Genomic DNA, 22,096 nt, shown 5'->3' on the forward strand with positions numbered 1-22,096 from the left:
AGGCTGCAGGGAAGCAGCCTTGGGAATTACTTAGCAAGTTTTCTGTTGAATTGTTGTGATCTTACTATTCTTCATGGTCAGACCCGATGGATGATTGAATGAATGAATGAGCATGTGGCCCTGCCCTCAGAAGCGGCACCTTGGTTCATTTGTAAAGTGAAGCGCGACTGGATGGCCTCCAGGGTCACCCCTGGGCTCCAAGCCTGTATTGGAACCAGAGCCAAGACAATTTTTGTAAATGTGTTTTCTTGGAAGCGTTGACCTGTGGTCTGAACCACCATGCTTATCCTGTAAACACCACACACATGCAAGCGATATACATGTATGTGCTGATAGATGCACACATGTACATGCTGGCTGCACGTGTGTGGGCCTGCAGACAAACATGCACACACCTGCACTCCCTCTAGTTGCCACAAGGCTCCCACCAGAGGCCCTGGCCCTGCTCTTGGGGGGCACCTGGTGATCTCCTGGCATGACTCCTTCCATTGCAGGACCTTGAAATACCCCAAGCTTTAGAAGAAGCCCCTTCTCCCATCCTGCTCACCTCCATCGAGCCCTGGGATTCCTTCCCATGCGGGGCGGTTTCCATGGTTAGAGATAGCCCCGTCAGGAGGAACCCCAAATTCTAAGGCAGCTATTGCTAGGGGCTAGGAAGTCTCGGGCCAGACACTGAAGACTTTGGTGTCATCCATCACTGTGACCCCCACCCTGCCCTCCTGTTCTAGGGGCCCTCTCAGTCCTGAGGCCCCCACCCCACCCTGCCCTCCCCGGTTCTGAGGGCCCGTAACTCCCAGCATATGGCATCTTCCTGGGCTGTGTGGCTGTCTTTCCCTACAGGGGCCTTATCCTCGAGCCTCTCTGGGGAGCCCCCCCCCCGGGCCCAGGGCTCTTCCAACCTCTGCCTACCCTCCGGCATGCCGTCCTTGTGGGGAAAGCCCGGGGTCCCAGCCCCGGGTGACCGACGGTGAGAGCATGAGCTCAGGTCGGGGCTCGGCAGGCCACAGACAACATTTGGTTCCCATTACCCAAGCTTCTCCCCTAGGCTGGATCAGCTGCTGCTAAAAGCATCTCCGGCCAGGCAAAGGGGGTGGGCGGAGGGGCTGGCCCCTGCAGAGGCCTGCAAGCAGGGAGACCGCCTTAGCTCTCACGTTCTAGGTGACATTCTATGTTCTCTGCCCGAGGCCCTCCCACCCCCTCAGAAAGGAGGGATAAGGGAAGGGGGCCTGAGCCAGTCTGCTTGGTGTGGTGAGGGCGGGCCACTGACAAGTTCTGGCCTCCCTTGCTGGCCACAATGGCCAGTCTCCGGAGGGTGCTTCCAAGTCCCGAGCTACAGCACACGGGCTGGGCCCTTCCCCCTCAGCTGCCTGCAGCCCTCCTCTGCCCCTGAAAGCAGCTGCGATGGACCATCTGGTGTGGGAGCCTGTCCAAGTTGGGGGTCCCACCCAGCCAGGGTGAGCGTTGGGAAGCAGCCCTCAGATCCCTTTGAAAACTCCCATCCTGCCTCCTGGCTCCACACCAGCCGCCCAAAGGGAATGAATTATTGGAAGTATACCCACCCTCCCACCCACCTCCAAGCCCCCCATGACCAGAATGGGCTATGGCTGAAGAGCCGGCAGCCCGCCCCTCACCGCTCACGGCCACATGATGTCCACATGTGGCACATGCCAGGGGGCCCTCCCCAAGGTCGTGCTGATGGGAAGTGTCTGAGGCAGCACTGGAACCCAGGATTTTCCTGTCCCAGAAGGCGGCACAGAGGGGGGCAGAGCTCAGGGTCCAGCTCCCCTTCCTTTGGAGCCATAGGACGGAGTAGAGTCAAGCCCTAAGAAGTTTCTCTGTGCCCTCAGAAGCCCCTCACCATCCACATGTATTAAGCACCTACTATGTGCAAGATAAAGAAATGAGATCAGCCCTCCTTCTCTGGCCATGGCCCAGGGGATACAACCCTATGAAGAAATCTATACCTGAAGCAGCTCCCCGCCTCTGCCTTACTTACTCCATCTGTAAAATGGGCACAGTACTGGTCAGCTGTGTGACCCTGGGTAAGTCACCTATTTGCCTCAGTCTCTTCATCTGTAAAACAAGGGGAGTGGACTCCAAGGACCCTCACAGCCCTCTGTAAACCTGAAGGCTCCTCTGAGCAGGTTGGATGCGCCAGACTGCCCATCAGCTGGGAGGCTCCCGGGAGCCCCCATTTCTCTCTCAAGAACTCTTTGGACCTCAAAGTTGGGGGGGGGGCAGTGCTGCTCCTGCACATTCTTAGAGGACCTTGAAGGCAAGGGATTACAGATGAGGAAACAGGCTGAGGGTGGTCGAGGGACTTGCCCAGGGTCAGTCACCTGGGAAGCATCAATGACAAGGTTCAAATTCATCTTCCCAATACCAGGGAGACCCCTAGGATGGCAGCAGTTCGTACCCCCCATCCCCATTCACAGACCATAATTGTTGAATTCTGGAGGCCACCAGCTCTCAAGAGCCATCAGGGACATTTGCAGAACCCGGCTGAGAGCCCACTCCCAAGGCCCAGGGTGCGCTGGAGCCCAGCCAGTCGAGGCAGTCAGCCGGCTCAGGGAGCAGGCCAGAGGGTCAGCTGGAAGCTCCGAACTGATTCCAACTAAACTTTGGTAGAACTCCTACTGAGCAACAACTGACTCAAGATTTGAACCCAGGGCTTCTGGATGGAGGCAAACCTGACCCTGGTTTGTCATCTCCCATTTTGTCCTTTGGAGAATAGGCAGTACAGGCCAGCTCCTGCTCTGAGCAACGTCGCTGTCGGTCCAGTCTACCAGCAGAGACAAACAGCTCTCAGATTTTGTGGTGGGCAGGCTGAACCCCCAGGCTCCTGGGGTCTCCTCCAACATTCTGTGCCAACAGGTGCTCCCAGGAGGAGGAGGGGGCACAATTCCGAGGGCTAGGGATTTCGTCTGCCTCCTGCTCATGGCCTTTTCCCATCCTTGGCATGGCCCCATGTCCAGACTACCTGAGATGCCAACATTCTGAGAAGAGATTGGGGGGTCTCCTTCTGGCTCCCCAAATATCAGTCTGCTCATGAAACCTTGAGCAAATCGCTGAACCCCACTAATTTCCTACTCTGAAACATGGAGATAAAGACAGGGAGGTACCCAGGAGGAGTCTGGGGCTTTCAATAAATCAGAGGCCTGGGTTTCAATTCCCACCAAGGACAACCTCACCAGCCTGTGGTGCTCAGTTTCCCCAGGTGAAAAATGAAGCCAGGCTGAAGGAGGACCCCTTCCCACAGAGAAGCTGGTTGGCCGGGAGGCGCCGTATAGCTCCATTTGAAAGATAAACAAGAGCCTGGGCTGCCCCATGTCTGGAAAGTCGCTTCCAACACAGACTATTTCTGGGGCCTTGCCAAGGGTGAGAACACCACTGGGCAGAGTCCTGGGTGACCTCAGGCCTTAAGAATTGGAAGTTTGTCCCATTAGGAAGCTCTTAGGAGACAGTGGGAATGCTGGACCCCAGGACTTCCATCTACCTCCCACTCCTGCTCCCCATGACAGGGGTGGCTCTGGTCAGGGAACTTCCCAGGTCAAGGTCACTTAGGGGCCATGGCAAGTGACCAGGCCAGGGTGGGTTTGCCCTTGCCCAGGCCTACAGATGGGCTCCCTCTGAACCCTGTGGCTCCTGACCTCCATGGAGCTTGCTGCTAGTCAGGTGTTCTGCATTGAACCTGGCTTCCAATCCCTATTTCTGTGACCCAGAGCAAGGCCTTACCTGTCCCTGGGCCCACAAAATGAGGGGTGGGAGAAGATCACCTCTGGGTTCCTTTCAGCTTGATAGCTGGGTCTGGGATCCTCTTATTCACCTATCTCAGTCAACTTTCAAGAGTACCCCATGAAAGAGAAGACATAAGTAGCTGAGGTAGAGAGGGGGAGTGATCAGAACAAGGGGTGTCAGAGCTAGGAGGGAGTCTCAGAGTAAATCACTGGCAAAGCTGAGATTAGTATCCAGCTTTCCTGCCTCCTAGTTTAGGGTTCTATGCACTAGAACCTATGTTTTCTATTAATACCATTGTGCGTCTGTTCATCGACTAGCATTTCCCATGTCCCCCCACCTAGCAATTTGGAGGTAGAAGGAGTTCCTGCCACTAGGATAAGGAATTTCCTGCAGTTGGAGGAAGAGGAGGCTTCAGGGCTCCTGCACTGTGAGGTTTTGAGGAAAGACACTCCCAGACCCCAACCTTGGTCCCTTACAAGCCCTGCCTGGAGAGCCATAACCAAAGGAAAAGTGGTGGCTTTGTTTTTTTCTTTAATGAAAAAAATAAGTTCTCCCAAGACATCCAGAAAATCAGTGGCTATGTCTTCTCCTTATTTACTAGTCATATTAAATTGTGTGGAATATTGTTCAGTCATATAATTAGTGTAGACTTGCTTGTTCCTTGAGATAATCTTGCCTAGAATAAAACAAACCAAGCCCATGGGCAAAAATCCAGGTTGGGTTATCTGAAGAGGGCAGAGGAAACAAACAGACAAAACACTAAAGGGGGGTATCTAAAAGATATGGGGATCCTTCAGTCTTTTAATGAGATTCCACTCTCCTTGGAGACCAATCTAATTAGCAAAATCCCTGCAGTGGAAAGGGTAGCTTTACATCCCAAAACGGCGGACTGGGGAACCGACTTTGGGATGTTGTTAAATTAAAACACTAACATCGGATTTAAAATGATCATGATCATTCACTCAGATGTCTCTTAGTTTGTCTTTAAATTATTCTTTTAGGTTCCCATGATGTGTACAGAGGCCACTTTATCACTGAGTTAAAAAAAATGATGGCAGCTAAGTGGCACAGTGGATAAAGCACCAGCCCTGGAATCAGAGGACTCGAGTTCAAATTTGATCACAGACACTTAATAACCTAGCTGTGTGACCTTGGGCAGGTCACTTAACCCCCATTGCTTTGCAAAAACAAAAACAAAAAAATATACAGTAATAATGGAATATTTCAATGTTAAAGCTGGGAGAGACCTTCAAGCTAGAACAGGAATTGTTAAAGCTCACAGAGACTCTGGAGACCAGTTATCACAAGGCCTGGAAGCTCAAAGCTTAGTTCTTTTAAAATATTCCATTATAATGGCTTTCCTTTGCCATCATTTCATGGTCAAACACCCCAAGTTCCCTTCCCTGACTATGACCTGTACCCCAAGTCATCCTGTGTCTCTCTGGGAAGCTTCCAGGGATGCTGTACAACAGCCGCGGCAGCTGTGCCCTTTGCTCCCAACAGTGGGTAGGTGCCTTGACTGCAAAGAATGGCTCCCCTGCAACAACTCCTTTCAGGCCAAGCAGAAGGTGGCTTTCCCCTTAGCCCAGGGCATCTTCATCTCTCCCCTGGAAGGGCCCTCCCTGCTCTGGAATCGAGATCCCCACAGTGGAATTTTTTTCCAGGAGATGAGAGCTTTGGAATTTTGAACTGTGGTCATAGAATCTTAGAGTAGTATCATAAATTCAACCCCACCCCAATCCTGATTGTCCTGAAGGCCATGGTCCCACGGGCATAGAGTTTGAGGGTCTCTGAAGGCAGTGATTACAACTCCTCTCCCCCTGATGTCCATATCCCTGGGGCTCCAGGCATTTCACCAGCCTCTGGGAGAACTCATCTGTCAAGGGTCTTGTCTACCATGAGGTGGCCAGAATCAAACCCGGTTTTCCAGATGACATCTGGTCAGAGCAAAGGTCCTTGGGACTATTCCTTCCTCCTTCTAGGTCCCTCTGCCTGTCTTACCACAGTCCAAAGTCACATGAGCTTCTTGGGGGAGAAAGGGGAGGGGAGGCAAGTCATAACACTGCTGACTTATATCCCAAATATTTTTCTCTCTTTAGGTCTACCCTTGTCCTCCTCCTTTTCCATCTTGTCTTGGTGCAGTTCATTTTTTTGAACCAAAGTATCAGTCTTTTCTTACCAGCCTGAAGAGTCAGGTGGCCCTAAACCATATGAGAAATATCAGAGGAGTTTCTTTCCTCTTTCTTTCCTCCACCATTAGACTGTAAAACCTTTGAGGACAAAAGCTGCTTTTTTTTTTGATTCATCTCCAGACATTTAAATGTGCTTATGAACAACCCACGAACTAAAAAGGAAAGCATAAGTGTCCTGTTTTACAGATAAAGAAACTTGAACTCAGAGAGCAATGACTTGGCCTCCACTTCTGAAATCAGGTCTCTGGGGCACTTCATCCACTATTTCCCCCTCCCTTCCCTGCCAAGCAGGTACTGATAAGATGGATGGATGGATGGATGGTGTGGACAGGTAGATGGGATAGATAGACAGAATGGATGAATGGATGCATGGATGGATGGATGAATAGATGGATAGATGGATGGATAGATAGGATAGACGGATGGACAGGATGGCTGGATGGAATGACTGCACATATGTGTCTCTAGATGATTTCCCCCCTCTCCCCCTCTCCACACTATGATAGCTTCCCTCTTGCCTGCTCACAGGCTTTTATGCTTCTGTGCCAGGTTCAGGTTCTCATTATCCATGTTCCGGCGGAGCTCCCGGTGGAGTCGCCGCTGCTGCCTCTCAAACAGAATGTTGGCTCTGGCTGCCTGGATTCGCTGCCGGTCCCAATCAAAGTCCTGTTGTTTCTCCTCTTCTTGCAGCCTCTGCAGAAAACTAGGAGAGCTGGGGCCATCTTATCCCAGACATCTGGCACCCCTTGGACAAGGATGGATGACCCAGGAAGCAGGGCTGGACAGTGGTCTGTATCTGCCAACCTCCCGGCTCTTCTCCCCTCACTGACCCCTTCTCCAACTTCCCTGCCTCTCCCCATACCTTCTTTCTTGAAGGGAAGACTGCTGGGTAGTCCCCAAGAGCTACCCTGGGTAGTGTTTTAAAGGCTGGGCTGCCATTTCAAAGGGTTCTTTAACTTTTGGAATGATCCCAGCAGCGAGGAACAGAGAAAATTCAGGTTTGGGGTTGATGTAAAGAATGAATGGGCACAAATAAAGGATGAGGCCAGAAAGGTCATAGTGTGATGCTGAGGGTCACGGGTATGTTAAGAAAAGGAGTCTGAATGTGACTTTGCAAGCAATGAAGCAGTCTCCACAGCCATATTTCTACCCAAGAACCTTTTTCAGCAGGGGATGAAAGATGACCTGGATGAGGAAGAAGAGGAGGAAGAAGAAGCCCCTTTGAAAGGCAGAGAGGGCGGGAAGGCCAAAGAAAGCTGAGACTGGTGGCAAGACAGCTCTGAGTGTAGCTGAAGGATCTGGAGGAGGAGGAAAAGGCAACTGGGCCTCAGAAAGAATCCAGTTTCTGACAGAGCCTCTTTCCTTTGGCTCTTGTGACCATACCGAAATGCAACATTTTATTTAAATAGGTTATGTCAAAGGAAGAATATTCTACAGAAAACCGAGGATAGCTGCATCAAGCTGGTTAGATGCAATGATCACCTCCACCAGGAGGGTGGGACTGGGATGATGAAGTTGGCATGGGGGCTGTGGGAGTGGGCAGAGGTGGGGAAAGGTTGGAGTCCGGTGGCCTTAGAGCACTTTCTGATGGCTGGAGGGAGGAGAGGGGGTTGTCAGTCTCCTCAATAGCCTCAGATTCCTGATCTGCACCCCTGACCCCTCACTGGGCTCCAGGAGATGAAACGGGGAAAGTAGAAGCTCATTCTCCTACTCAGTCCCACCGAGGCAAGAGCTTCCTCTGGGACTCCAGGGCCAGGAAAGAGAGAGGAGGAAGGGGAGGAATAAGGTGGCTCACCTGCTTCTGGTGCATCTGCTGCTTCTGAAACTGTTGAGCCTCCTCCAGGTGTTCCTTCCATTTGAGCAGGAGCACCCTGTGGGGCCTAAGGAAGTCACTCTGCATGATGTTGGAGATCTCCACCATGTTGTCTTCCTCTTCTTGTCTGCGCTCCAGCTGTTTCCTTTCAACTACTTCCAGTATCTGAAAGACCCAACAGCCAGGTGGCCTCAGCCGTGGCCAGGGGGAGGCCATGGGGTTCCTGGGCCCAGCTTTGCCCCTCACAGATACTAGGGCTCCATGTCTGTGACTGGGTTTTCTTCATCTGGAGAGCTGGGGTCATTTATGCTTTTTTCCTCCACTCCCCCTAAAAGTGCACTTTTTGATTGCTTCCCCCAAGGGCTGGACCTCCAAGCTCTCTGCTTCCTCTCCTGCCCCAAGTGACTTCCTTCTGGGGGCACAAAATCAGCCTCTGTTTCCTCTGTTCTTTAAGACCCTGGCGAGGGAGCTAGTGCAGTAGCAGAGAGAAGTTCATTGTCCTTAAGAGTGGGGATACAGATGGCAGTGGGGTTGGCAGAGATGCTGGTGGAGTGTGGGGTCCTTGGAGTCTTGGCCCGAGGAACACAATCGCTGCTAGGTTGGGGAGGCCGGAGAAGTGGAAAGGAGGAGGGATGGTGTCCAGTCACCCCTGTGATACACAGCAAATCCTGGGGGCCCTGCCCCAAGCCCAGAGGTCAGCTCACCTGATTTTTGTTGAAATCCTTCACGGCTGTGCACATCGCACGCCTGGTGTCGAGTTCTAGCTTCTGAAGGTTCATGGCAGTCTGGTCAAATTCCAGCCTGGTCTCTGTGAAGGTATCCTCTGAGGGAAAGAAACAGCCCTGGGAGCCACTCTGGGAGGCAAAGAGGGTGGGGATTTCTGCCCTGTTTTCTGTCCCGTGGAGGGGGTGACCACTGGAAAGAATCCCCCAGAGCATTGCCCTGACTTGCCAGAGGAAGCCTAGACTCTGAAAAAAACTAAGAATGGGAGGCTAAATGAGAACTGAGGGATCCTGTGGGAGACCCCCATAACCCCCCAAGCCAGCGGTGTCTCTGCCCTCCTTTAAGCACGTCCCCCGCTCCATGGGGGCTGGCCAGGGCAGGACTTGAACCCAGGCCCAGAGAACACATCCTACCCGCCAGCTTGAGGTTGGCCAGAGCATGATTCTGGGACCTCTGCTGCTCCAGAAGCCACTCGCGGTTCTGCTCCTGTTGTGCTCGCTTCCTCTCCACAACATTCAGATCCTCCCCCATGAAGTTCTGCAGCCCAGAGACAGTGTTCAAGACTTCCTGGTCAGATACCCAGGCCGGAACGTCCTTCCTGAGGGCCAGCGGGTCGGAGAGGTCAAACTCCCGGCCATCCTCAGGTTTCTGGAAGGTCTGCCGGAACTCAGTGAGGGCTTCCTGGAGGCTGCGCCTGTCCCTGCGCTCCCGCTCTTCCAAGAGGCAGGCAATGCGGTCATTCTGCCTCATCTCCGCTCCTAGGCAGGGCATAGGGCATCCCAGGGGCTCAGGGCAAGGGGTGGCAGGGGCAGAGAATCTAAGGAGAGATCCTGGGGGGGGGGGGTCCTGCAGGCAAGGCAGATGGAGAAGTGACCCCTCCACAAGGTCTCCTAAGCAGAAGAGAGAGCAGAAAGAAGATACCACCTCTGCCAAGGTACCTCTAGAGCTTGGGGAGGGGGAGAGCTCTTTCAAAGGAATGAGTTCTGGTTGAAAGCAATGTGACATTGAAAACTGCTGGGCAAAGGCTCTCAACCTCTCTAGCTTCAGTTTTCTTGGGTGTGAAAGTTTGGGTAGGCCTCTGCGGACCTCTCTGGAGCCTCGGGGCCCCTCTGGGGTTCCTCTCTGAGGCTCTGAAAGAGATGGCTGTGGGGGCTGAGGAGTGGAGAGACTCTTGGAAGGAAGGGGGACCCCAGGAAGTGTGGGGAAGGAAGAGATCCAGAAAGATGGGGTGCAAGAACAAGAGGCTTTAAGAAGCCTTCCCAGAATCAGCTGGGAAAGGGCCCCAAGTGGTCTTTCTGCAGGTCTAGAGGGACTCACCAAAGGTCTCGTGCTTTCCTCTCTGGGTGGCTTCTTGAATCTTTCTATCATGAACCTGAGCGGTCCAGGCATTGTAGTCGCCCTGTTGGAAGACGATCGTCAAGTTCAAGGTGCCAGGCTCCACCTGGTCAGCGGGGCTCCCAGCAAAGCTCCCCAGTTTGCTTTTCACAAGCTTCGTGCAGGCCGTGCCACCCGTGCCTCGCAACTGAGGTCCCGGGGGGCACCCACGTGGGTGGCGGCCCCGAGCTCCAGCCTCAAAGCAACCTTCTTGCTGACTCGGAGACCCTGGCTCCTCCTAGGAATCCTCATGCGCCTCCCAAATCCACGTTTTGGGGGTGCAGCAGGGACAGGGAGCAATGACACTGCCAACCCGTCAGGGATGCCCCCCGAGTCCTTCCAAAAGCCCGGACGCCCACGGGAGGCGGGAGGCAGGCTGGCTCGGTCCGGACCCCTCGAGGAGGTCCGGCCGGGGGAGGCAGCGCTCCAGCGGGGGCGTGCCAGGCTGGCACCGCTGGCACCGCTCCGGTTGTCACAACGGGACCGAGCCGGGCAGCGGCAGAGCGGGCTGAGCCTTGCCCTCCCAGGAAAGCGGGGGGGCTCTGGAGCAAAGCGCCCGCTCCTCCTGGCCCTCCTGCCGGTCTCCCCCTGCCCCGGGCCCGCCCTCACCCCGATCATCCGCTCCCGGGGGTTCAACCAGCGGCTCCGCGGCCCCTCCGGGGCGCTGCCTTGTGCCGAGGCCTCCATGGCGGGCGGGGGTGCCGGGAGGGAGGGGCCGGGAGGAGGACGCGCCTGCGTTCCCATGACAACGCCCCCTGGCTCCGCGCACGCGCACGGGGCCTCGCGGCGATCTCGCGAGAGTTCGGGCGGCCTCCTTCCCGCGTTTTCCCCACCCGCGCTTCCGCCGCCATCTTGCGGACTCGACGCGTCCGGGGCGCCGCTCCCGCCCCCGCGCCGCCATGGGCCGCCTCGACCGGCTGCTCGTGGAGAATTTCAAGTCGTGGCGCGGCCGCCAGGTCCTCGGCCCCCTTCCGCGGCTTCACCTGCATCATCGGCCCCAACGGCTCCGGTGCGGCCCGGGGAAGCGGCTCGGGGAAGCCCGGGGAGGAGGGGGCGGCCCGGGCGCGGGCGCGGGGGGCCGAGGACGGGGACGCCCAGGGGCAGCCGGTCACGCGGGGGGGGGTGGGGGCGCGGGCCGGGCGGGACCCCGAGAGCCCCGCCGGTGACGTCACACCCCCCCCCCCAGGCAAGTCGAACGTGATGGACGCGCTGAGCTTCGTCATGGGCGAGAGGACGGGCAACCTGCGCGTCAAGAGCCTGCAGGAGCTGGTGCACGGCGCGCACGTGGGCAGGCCCGTGGCGGCCGGCGCCAGCGTGGAGGCCGTGTACGTGGAGGAGGACGGCGGCGAGAGCAGCTTCCGCCGCGTCATCCGGGGTGGGCCGCCGCCCCCCCCCCCCCGCCCTGCCGCCGCCCCTCCCCCGCCCTGCCGCCTCCTCCTCCCCTCCCCCCCCCCCCCCCCCGCCCTCCTGCCCTCCCCCCCCCCGCCCTGCCTCCTCCCCCCCCCCCGCCCTCCCCCGCCCTGCCTCCTCCCCCCCCCCCCCCCCCTCCCCCGCCCTCCTCCCCGCCCTGCCTCCCCTCCTCCCCTGCCTCCTCCCCCCCCCCCCCCGCCCTCCCCCTCCTCCCCCGCCCTGCCTCCTCCCCCCCGCCCTCCCCCGCCCTGCCTCCTCCCCCCCGCCCTGCCCCCTTCCCTCCCCCGCCCTCCCCTCCCCCCCCCTCCCCCGCCCTCCCCCTCCCCCGCCCTCCCCTCCCCCCCTCCCCCGCCCTTCTTCCTCCTCCCCTCCCCTTCCTTTCCTCTTTTTTCCCCTCCCCCTCCTTTCCTCCTCTTCCCCATCTCCCCCTCCCTCCTTCCCTCCTCTTCTTTTTTCTCTCTGCCCCTCCTCCTTCTCCTATTCTTCTATTGTCTCTCCTCCAACTTCTCCTCTTCCCCATTTTCTCCTGCTTCACCCCTTTCTCTTTCCTCTCTTTTCCCTCCTTTCTTCCTCCCTTCACTTCCCCCCCTTCCCCTTCTTTTCTACTTCTTGGGCTTCATCCTTCTCCCTCCCCCTTCTCCATTCCCATCTCCTTCCTCCCTCTCCTCCCCCTGCCTTTGTCCTCAGTTTGCTTTTCCTGATACAAGTCCATGGTTGCAGTTGGATGGGTCCTAGGTCAGGGTCCCCAGAGCAGGAACTCTTTCATTGTGGTCTCACTATAAAATGACAGGCACATATCTGGTGCTTCCACACATTCATCAAAGAGCTTTTCTCCCCAGAAAAACTATCCCTCCTGGAGGGTGGAAAGACCCTCTCCCCACTTGTCTCATCTGTCACAGTAGCTAATGGACTCATAGTGGGGCTCTCTCAAGATTCCTGAGTTGTTACAGGCTCTTGACTCAGTCTGGTTCTGGCTTTTTCATCTTAAATGAGTTGTTCTGGGAAGGGATTTTGTTGTCCTCTAGCTGGTAGAATCAGTCACTGCCAAGTCATAGGATGGGTAAAGATGAGTGGTGGTCCCTGCATGTCTGATGGTCACTTGTCCCATAGATGCTATGCTGCCTGTACTTAGCACAGACTTTATGTCTGTTGACTGATCAACTAACTTGATGTCCAGAGATGATAGTACCTCAATCTACCTCTTCATCCATATTCCCTGTGCCTTGCTGAGAATGGTGAAAAGTCACCCATGGAGTCTCCAAGCACACATTCCATTCTGATGAGGTAGGGCAAAGTGCCTGCCCTCCTCCTCCCCCCCTACCTTGGGAGGTGCTATATCTGTCCAGCTTCTCATCTCCTGTTTGGATGCAACAGGTCAATCTCTGCATCCTTGCAGCAGGAGCATCTTTTGCATAGTCTTTACTGAGTAATCTTTTTTGTGGCATTTTTCATAGTGGCCTTATGCTTGACAATAGGGCTCAGCTGCAAAGGTTTAAACAAGACTAGGGAATCAACCTCCTCATATTTTTTTTTAGGTTTTTGCAAGGCAATGGGGTTAAGTGGCTTGCCCAAGGTCACACAGCTAGGTAATAAGTGTCTGAGACCGGATTTGAACCCAGGTACTCCTGACTCCAGGGCCGGTGCTTTATCCACTGCACCACCTAGCCACCCCCTCATTTTTTTTAAAGAAAGATTTTATTTATTTTGAATTTTACAATTTTCCCCTAATCTTGCTTCCCTTTCCCCCCACCCCACCCCACAGAAGGCAGTCTGTTAGTCTTTGCATTGTTTCTATCAGCCTCCTCATTCTAAGGACAGTGCAGGGTACTTCAGGTTCCAGAGCCAGCTTCCTCATCCCCACAAAAGCTTTACTCTTTGTGAATCCTTCCTCCTTCCCCTTCTGTTATTTGGCCACCCCACCTTCCCAGGGCACCCAAAGCTGACTTAACAATCTTTCCCCAAGCATCCCTGTCTTCTGCTACTACACATAACAGATTTGGCTATCTCTTCTCTTTGTGTGACGGCCATGTCTAAGCCTCATTTTTCTTTTTTAATTTATTTTCCCAATTATAAGTAAGGATGATTTTAATATTCATTTTTATAAAGTTTTCTCCCTTCCCCCCACTCTAGGATAGCAAGTAATCTGAAATAGATTATACATAAACAATCAAGTTAGGGGCGACTAGATGGCGAAGTGGATAGAGCACCGGCCCTGGAGTCAGGAGTACCTGAGTTCAAATTCGGCTCAGACACTTAATAATTACCTAACTGTGTGGCCTTGGGGAAACCACTTAACCCCATGTTGCACATGTTTCCATATTAGTTACATTATGAAAGAAGAATCAGAACAAAAAGAAAAACCACAAGATGGATAAAACAAAAACAAATCAAAAAAAGTGAAAATAGTCTGCTTTGATCTGCATTCATACACCATACTTCTTTCCCTGCATGTGGATGGCATTTTCTATTGCTGTTCTTTTAGAATTATCCTTAATTTCTATTGCTGAGAAGAGAGAAATACATCATAGTCGATCGTCTCACAATATTGCAGGATTCTGGTTCTGCTCACTTCATTCAGCCTCAGTTCATTTAAGTTTTTCTGAAATCTACCTGCTCCTTTTTATAATAGAGCAATAATATTCCATCACATTCAAACACCACAACTTGTTCAGCCATTCCCCAACTGATGGGTATCTCCTCGATTTCTAATTCTTTGCCACCACAAAAGGTGTGATTGACCTCATTTTTCAACCTGGTTCAAATAATGAATCTCAAAAGACATTTAGAAGATTTGGTCAATTAGAAAATATTTTGAGTGTGGTGATTGGTCATTCCAGTAACTGACCAGTTATCTGGCCACCTTGGTGTTCATAAACACAAATGACTTTATAGAAACCTATAATACTTAAGGGACTGATCATAACTAATACTTAGTTTTCATTGCTTGTAACTCAGTCTTTATTTCTTCTAGGAGGGTCATCAGAATTTCTTTTTAATGATCATCCTGTCAGTCGTTCTGCTTATGTAATAGAGTTGGAAAAAATTGGCATCATTGTCAAAGCCAGGAACTGCCTGGTTTTTCAGGTAAATTAGCTAAGGTATAATTGATGCTCAGTTTGAAAAAATAACCAACAAAATCAGGAAAACACCCTGTAGAGTGAACAAATAAATGTGATTAAGAAACAGACTAAATTAAAATGGAACATTGGGTCTGTGACCACCAGGCATGACCTCAAAGAGGCGAAGAGACTGTGCCCCTCTTTTCCAGAGGTGCACCAGAGGATAATGCTTGGTGAGGTGAATATTCCCGGGGGGAGCACCCAGACAAAAGTGTGGACATGGTTAGGGACACTGGCTTCCTTGGGGACTCTGCAGAGGACCCCCTTTTCTCCATTTGCCTCAGCTACAGCCTCTTAAGGGCCCCTCCATCAGCCCTGTATCCCATTACTTGTATATCTGCCCCCCCCCAGTTAATCTGTGATTCCAAGGGGGCAGGGACCTTGTTTTGGCCTTTTTTGTGTGTTTCTCCTGCTTAGCATGAACCTGGCACCAGTAGGCATTTCACTGCCATGGGCCGACTATCTGAGATGTCTCATTTTGTTTCAGGGTACTGTAGAATCCATTTCAATGAAAAAACCCAAAGAAAGAACTCAGTTTTTTGAAGAAATTAGCAATTCAAAGGAGCTTATTGAGGAATATGAGAAAAAGAAGAAAAGGGTACAGAAAGCTGAAGAGGATGCCCAGTTTAATTTCAATAAGAAAAAAAATGTGGCTGCTGAACGCAAACAAGCAAAATTGGAGAAGGAAGAGGTGAGTGCCCAGACTTGGCTGTTTGTGTTGGTTCTGTGAACTCCTTGTGAATCAGAGGAGTTGGTGCAGAAGGAAGGTACCCAGAATGGACCTTCTGTCTGGGAGGTACTTAGGGAGAGAGTGCACAGATGTACTGTCCCTCCTTCAGGAAGACCCTTTCCCCCACTTGTCTTGTTTGCCACAGGAACTAATCAGCAGACATACAGCCTGGCAGAGTGGCTCTCCCATTATGTGTTAATTTTGTGACCTCTGGCTGAAGCCTCCTGAGTTGTCTCATGATTGCCTTAGGCCTCCTTGTGTTGTTGGTGGCATCCCACTGCCACCTCCTGGACACTCTCTACCCCCTCATCTCCATGATCCCATGCAGGTCTTCAAGCATCTCTTCCTGTCCCTTGTCAGCCTTAAAAATCATGGCATCTTTTGATGGGAAGGCCTTTCAGAGGTCATCTCTGGGCCAGAGTAGAAAGGACCTCCACAGCATCTCTGGGGCAAGAAGGAGCCCTCGGTCTGAAGACTCTCTGAGTCAAGCCAAAATCTGCCTTTCTCTCTTTTTTCAAAAAAAAATTTTTAATTTTCATTTTAATTGTTTTCCAATTGCAGGTAAAGGTAGTTTTTCAGTATTTATCCATTTGCAAGTTTATGAATTCAACATTTTTTACTATCTTCCCTTCTCTTCCCCCTCCCCCTGGTAGCAACCAGTCTGGTAAAAGTTGGACATGTACAATCATATTTAACATATTAGTCATGTTGTAAAAGAGGAATTAGAACTAGGGGGAAACATGAGAAAGAAAGAAAAAACATACAGAAAATTTTAAAAAGTAAACCTAGAGGCCTTGCTCTGCACTCAGGCTTCAGTTTTTTTCCCCTCTGGATGAAGTTATAGCAGGTCTTCAGGGTTGTCCTTGATCTCTGAACTGCTGAAAGGAGCTGCCTCCACCTGAGTTGAGCAATGGCCTCCTGGTTCTGCTCACCTCACTCAGCCTCAGTTCATGCAAGTTTCTCCAGACTTTTCTGTAGGTCACCCGTTCATGATTTCTCACAGAACAGTAGTACTGCAAACATTCATGTACCATAAGTGTTCAATCATTCACAATAGGCATCCATATCAATTTCCAATTCTTTGACACTACAAAAAGAGCTGCTATAAATAATTTTGTACATAGGGGACTTTTCCCCTGTTTATGATCTCTTTGGGATACAGGCTTAGTAATGGTTTTGCTGGATAAAGGGCTCTGCAGTTTGACCATCCTTTGGGCATAGTTCCAAATTGATCTCCAGAAAGATTGGATCAGTTCACAACTTCACCAATAATGCATTAGTGTCCTAGTTTTTCCACATGCCCTTCAAAATTGATCATTTTCCTGTTTTGTCATCTTAGCCAATATGATAGGTTTGAGGTTTATCTCAGAGTTGTTTTAATTTGCATTTCTCTGATCAATAATTTTTTTTCAAATGACTATAAATAGCTTTAATTTCTTCATCTGAAAATTACCTGTTTTTCTTTGATCATTTAGCAAATGGAGAATGACTTGTCTTCTTATAAATTTTGCTCAGTTTCTCTTTATATATATTTAGAAATTAAGCCTTTATCAGAAACACTAGCTGTAAATTTTTTCCCCAGCTTTCTGAATTCCTTCTAATCTTGACTGCATTGGTTTTGTTTGTGCCAACCCTTTTTAATTTAATGTAGTCAAAATCATTAATTTCGCAATTTTTAATGTTTTCTATCACTTGTTTGGTAATAAACTTCTCCCTTCTCCATAGAACCAACAGATGGCCTATTTCTGGGTCTCTTAATTTGATTTATGACATCACCCTTTATGTATAAATTTTGAACCCATTTCAACCTTATTTTAATATAAGATATATGCCTAGCTTTTGCATACTATTTTTCAGTTTTTCCAGAAATATTTGTCAAATAGTGAGATCTTATCCTAAAAGCTGGAATCTTTGGGTTTATCGAATAATAAATTGCTGTAGTCATTTACTACTGTTTCTTTTGTACCTATTCTAATTCACTGGTGCATTACTCTATTTCTTAGCCAGTGCCAAACAGTTTTGATGACTACTGCTTTATAATATGGGTTTAGATCTGGTACAGCTAGGCCACCTTTCTTTGCATATTTTTTTATAAATTCCCTTGATATGCTTAAACTTTTGTTACTCCAGATGATTTTTTTTTTTTACTATTTTTCTAGCTCTGTAAAATAGTTTTTTGGTTGTTTGGTATGGCACTGAATAAGTAATTTAATTTAGGTCAAATTGTCATTTTTATTATATTAGCTCGGCCTAACCAGGAACAATTAACATTTTTCCAGTTGTTAAGATCAGACTTTATTTGTGTGAAAAGTATTACTGTGAAAAGTATTTCACAGTAATTGTGTTCATATAGTTTCTGGGTTTGCCTTAGCAGGTAGATTCCCAAGTATTTTATGTTATCTACAGTTACTTTAAATGGAATTTCTCTTCTGTTTCTTGTTATTGGATTTGGTTGATCATATATAGAAATGCTGATGATATGTGTGGGTTTATTTTATATCCTACATCTTTGCTAAAGTTGTTCATTTTTTCAGGTAGTTTTTTTAGTTGATTTTTCCAGGGTTCCCTAAGTATACAATTATATCATCTGCAAAGAGTGAGAGTGTTTCCTCATTACCTATTGTAATTCCTTCAGTTTCTTTTTCTTATTGCTAAAGCTAACATTTCTAATACAATATTGAATAGTAATGGTGATATTGGGCACCCTTGTTTCATCCATGATCTTATTGGAAATGCTACTTGTTTATCTCCAATACATATAATGCCTGTTGGTTTTAAATAGGTATTGGTAATCATTTTAAGGAAAGCTCCATTTATGCCTATACTCTAGTGTTTTAATAGGAATGGGTGCTGTATTTTATCTAAGGTCTTTTCAACATCTATTGAGATAATCATGTGGTTTCTATTTTGTCATTGATATGGTTTATTATGCTGATTGTTTTCCTAATATTGAACTATTCCCACCTACCTGGTATAAATCCTGCCTGATCATGATATGTTGTCCTAGTAATAACTTGTTGTAATCTCTGCTAAAATTTTATTCAAAATTTCTTTATCTGTGTTCATTAGGAAGATTGGTCTGATTTTCTTTGTCTGTTTTGGCTCTTCTCTGCCTTTCTTGAGTAGGCCTCCTGTGCTCCTTGTCCTGTTCTGCCCTGCCCTGCAGACCAGCCATCAAAGCAGTGTCTGAGAGGCTGGATCCCAGGCAGGGAAGCCTGGAGTCAAACCACTTGATTGATCTGAGAAGGGCCACTGCTGTGACCTTCCATGCCTGAAGCCCTCTGGCTGTTTCACTTTTCTCCAGTGTCCAATGAGACTTGTTCTTGCACCTCTTTGGGTGGTTGTGTGGCTCCAGTGAGAGCAGTCTGGCACCTTGCCCTTCCAAGGGGTTTCCAGATGGACAGGGGATGCTAGGGTTGGCAGGATCTTGGAATTCACCCAGCTGGGGCAGAAGGGACTTGCTCAGATGTGGGAGATGGGAACTGAGTCCAGCTCCTACTGACTCCAGATGTTCAGATTTGAACTCAGAGCCTCAGACTCTAGCCATGAGTCTGGCTCTTGTCCTGAGTTCTGACTTTGCTGTTTCTCTCTCCCCACCATAGTCCCTGCCTGTCCAGCTTCTCATCCTCGTATTCCACTTTTTGGTTCTGTTGGTTTGTAGGGTCAAAGCCCATCCTACGGTGGCCACAGGGCCAGCCAATCCCTGGGCACTCTCCCTACTCCTCTGTCTGGTCCCAAGTGCCCCTTCCCCTTGCTCTCTCCCATAGTCCTCAGCTGCTCAGTAGCACCTTTCCTTCCTCCCCCCCCCCCCAAGTGGCACAGTAGAAAAGGCACTGGCCTTGACTTCAGGAGGATGGGAGTTTGAATGCTACCTCAGCAAGTCACTTAATCCTGACTGCCTCACATCCAGGGCCACCTTCAATCATCCTGATTCATATTTGGCCACCAGACCCAGATGACTCTGGAGGAAAAAGTGAGGCAGCTGACTTTGCACAGCACCCTCTCACTCAAATGTAGTTAATGTGCTTGTCATGGCATCACCTCCCTGATGCTGTGGTTTTCTTTGAAAATGAAGGACAAGCATCAGTAATACCGCTGGCTGCCCTGCCTTAGACCCTGAAGCCCTCCACCTGCAGATGGATGCCAGTTCACCTGCATTGGTTCTCCCTACTCTGCATGTGGGAACATCTGCTGACACAATTTTAGTAATTATCAGTTTGTTCCCTTGTCCATGTAAAATGCTAAAGGCCAGGCCATCACTGTTTCTGTCCTAGATCCACATGGGTAATTCTGTTTTCTTACTGGATTAGACCCATGACCATTGCTTGGGAGATCTCTGGATCCCCAATTCTGTTAACCAATATGTCAGCTATCTTGGAGAAGTACATGGTCAATATTTCCATCCAAATCATGGATAAAACTGTGAAACACATGCAGCAACTGAGGCATAAATCTTGTAATCCTCTAGGGCAATAGAGGCCTTCTTCAAGGTTGGCATCATTTCAGATGCCACACAAGTGTCCCAAGCCTTTTGTGCTCTGGGCTGTCTACATCATTCATCAGAGAGCCTGATAGCAGGGCTGGAGTGGAAGCACTCCATAGGGGAAAAGTCTGAGTGCCTTCAATAACAAGAGCAAGAAAAGACAAAGAAACAAAAACCCAGAACCAAAAGTTCTCAAAATCAAATGACTTGTTAACAAATTTAGAAGAAAAAAGTTGATCAGTAAAACTAGGAACTGGTCTTTTCTGGGGGAAACTAACAAAATAAAGAAAGAGCTAAATTGATTAATGACAGGAAAGCTAAGTTCTTATAAAAATTGAAATAGGGAAATTCACAACAAATTAAAAGGAAAGGAAATGGTTTAATAATTTTAGTTACACACCAACAGATCTGTTTCCTTAGATGAAATGAATGAATCCTTACAAAGATAGAATGTACCTAGACTCACAGAAGAAGAAATAGGTTGTTTAAATAACTCATTATTTGAGAAAGAAACTGAAGAAACCCTAAATGATCTTAAAACTTCAGCATCCGAGGAATATCCAAATTAATGACATCAAATATTCCAAGAACAATCCCTTCCAAGAAGTTCTGGCAAAAACAGAAGCTTCCCTCCTGAATGCTATGAAACTTGACCTAAACCAGGGAGAACAAAGCAGAGAAATAATACTCTAGACCAGTCCCCCTAATAAACATGGAGATAAATAAATTATGAAGTTATGAGTCAGCTGGATTTATGCCAGGAAGTCAGGGTTGGTTCAGTACAGGAAATAATACAAATGCCATATTAACAAAAATGATGATTTGGCATGGTTTAATAAATAAATTTAATAAATAATTGCTGATTCTTGGAATTGAAATCATTCCAAATTCTTTTGGAAAAACCTAATGTCTGTTCCTATTCAAAAATTCCATAATGCATCAGAATCAATAAACCTTTTTTCCTATCATAGTAACTGATAATATCTAGCATTTGGATGATGCTTACTATGTGTCAAGCTCTATACTAAGCCCTTTGCAAATAAGATCTTATTGGATCCCCACCACAGCCTTGGGAGGTGGGGGGCTTGGATTATCGTCATTTTACAGTTGAGGAAACAGGCCAAGAGAGGTGAAGTGACTTCTTCCAGGATATACAACTAGGAAGTATCTGAGGCTTGTTTGGAACTCAAGCCTTCCTGCCTCCAGACCCAGTGTTCTACACACTGTGCAGCAGGATTAAAAACAGAACCTTTTCTGAAATGGAGAAAGGCTGGCATCAGGGCTGAGGCCTTAGGGGTTAGAAATGCTTGCTGTGGCAGTAAAAGGAGGGAAAGAAACTGCGGGAATAAAGAAAACAAATGACTGTGGTTTTTGCAGGCGATTGGATGGTCTGCGTTGAAAGGACCCTACAGTCAACTACAAAGTAATTAAAACAATGAATTTGGCAAAGCTGCCAGAGATAGAGGAAATGCACATGAGTGCGCAGCCTTTCTGTACATTCCTTGAATCCCCCCATTCCAAATAACTAGCCAAAGGCCACTGAGAGCCTTACCAGAACTACATGGGTGCTTTCTGTATGGAAACAAAGAACATTCTAAATAATGGGGGAAAGTGGCATCTGTCACGGACAGGTGGAGTCAGTATCAGCCTCATAAATAACAATGTTCCCTAAAGTAATTTACTTAATTTTTCTAATGATTTTACAGGTCCTTACCTATGGGTTATATGATAGTGCTAGAAATGATAATAGCAGAATTCATTTGGAGGAATAAGGACCCCAGCAGTTCTAGGTCTCAGGAGAACTGGCAACTTTCAAGTTGCTACCTATAGGCACCTTCTAACTGGGTGACCCTGGGCAAGCCATTTCTGTGCTTGGATTCCTTCATCTGTAAAGTGCTAGGGAGATGAGATGAAATGAGACTTGAAATCGCTTCAGAAGTGGTAGCTCTTACTCTGATTGTCCAGACTTTGGATGGAGCCAGCATTTTTCCTCCTGCTGCCCTTGGCGGTGTTCAGAAACCTGCCATGCTCATGCAAGGCTCAGTGTGTGGTTTAACTAACTTTTTTTTATTTTTGCAAGGCAAATGGGGTTAAGTGACTTGCCCAAGGCCACACGGCTAGGTCATTATTAAGTGTCTGAGGTCAGATTTGAACCCAGGTACTCCTGACTCCAGGGCCGGTGCTCTATCCACCACACCACCTAGCCACCCCCAGTGTGTGGTTTAGCTGCAGTCTGTGGGCCTTACCCCCCATCCTGAACCTCCAGCTATTCCCAGTTCAGATACCACCTCCTTCAAGGTTCTCACGGTTCTGTGCAATGTGAACCATGTGGTTATCATTCTTTAAATCTGGACCCTATGCCCTCTTCCAGGGTTTTCTCGCTTCTGGACAGTCTTTAATAGTATTTTTTCCCAATTACATGTAAAGAATTTTCATTTTTTAATAAAATGTTGAGTTTCATGTTTTTCTCCTCCCCTCCCTCCTCCCTGAGACAATAAGCAGTTTGATGTTGGT

General features: G+C 49.2%; 2 protein-coding genes across 6 annotated transcripts in view; one reads left to right on the forward strand and one right to left on the reverse strand.

Moving 5' to 3' along the window:
• Positions 1 to 4,254: 4,254 nt before the first annotated feature.
• RIBC2 (RIB43A domain with coiled-coils 2) lies at positions 4,255 to 10,543 on the reverse strand. 5 transcript variants are annotated; one of them, XM_074227294.1, is made up of 7 exons: positions 10,450 to 10,543; positions 9,784 to 9,865; positions 8,943 to 9,224; positions 8,448 to 8,566; positions 7,726 to 7,908; positions 6,457 to 6,623; positions 4,255 to 4,414 (listed from the first exon to the last, which is right to left on the reverse strand). In XM_074227294.1, the coding sequence occupies exons 1-7, from the start codon at positions 10,525 to 10,527 to the stop codon at positions 4,378 to 4,380; spliced, it is 948 nt and encodes a 315-aa protein (XP_074083395.1). In that variant the 5' UTR covers positions 10,528 to 10,543; the 3' UTR covers positions 4,255 to 4,377. The 5 variants fall into 5 exon arrangements, with proteins under 5 accessions (XP_074083395.1, XP_074083393.1, XP_074083394.1 ...); XM_074227292.1 differs by having other exon boundaries at positions 8,880 to 9,224; XM_074227293.1 differs by having other exon boundaries at positions 6,449 to 6,623; positions 8,880 to 9,224.
• Positions 10,544 to 10,668: 125 nt separating this feature from the next.
• SMC1B (structural maintenance of chromosomes 1B) overlaps positions 10,669 to 22,096 on the forward strand; it is a 47,207-nt gene continuing 35,779 nt past the window's right edge. Inside the window, 5 exon segments of the mRNA XM_074227291.1 lie at positions 10,669 to 10,805; positions 10,807 to 10,849; positions 11,027 to 11,215; positions 14,222 to 14,334; positions 14,857 to 15,060. Coding sequence (XP_074083392.1) covers positions 10,740 to 10,805; positions 10,807 to 10,849; positions 11,027 to 11,215; positions 14,222 to 14,334; positions 14,857 to 15,060 — 615 coding nt within the window. The 5' untranslated portion in view covers positions 10,669 to 10,739.

Source organism: Macrotis lagotis, chromosome 2 (genome assembly GCF_037893015.1).
Source record: "Macrotis lagotis isolate mMagLag1 chromosome 2, bilby.v1.9.chrom.fasta, whole genome shotgun sequence".
NCBI lineage: Eukaryota > Metazoa > Chordata > Mammalia > Peramelemorphia > Peramelidae > Macrotis > Macrotis lagotis.

Coding starts and splice junctions, on each gene's coding strand:
- RIBC2 (XM_074227292.1), bottom strand. CDS start 10,527: ATGGAGGCCTCGGCACAAGGCAGCGCCCCGGAGGGGCCGCGGAGCCGC. Junction 9,225..9,783: donor AGGAAAGCACGAGACCTTTG/GTGAGTCCCTCT, acceptor TGCCCTGCCTAG/GAGCGGAGATGAGGCAGAAT. Junction 8,567..8,879: donor GGCCAACCTCAAGCTGGCGG/GTAGGATGTGTT, acceptor TCTTTCCCTCAG/AGGATACCTTCACAGAGACC.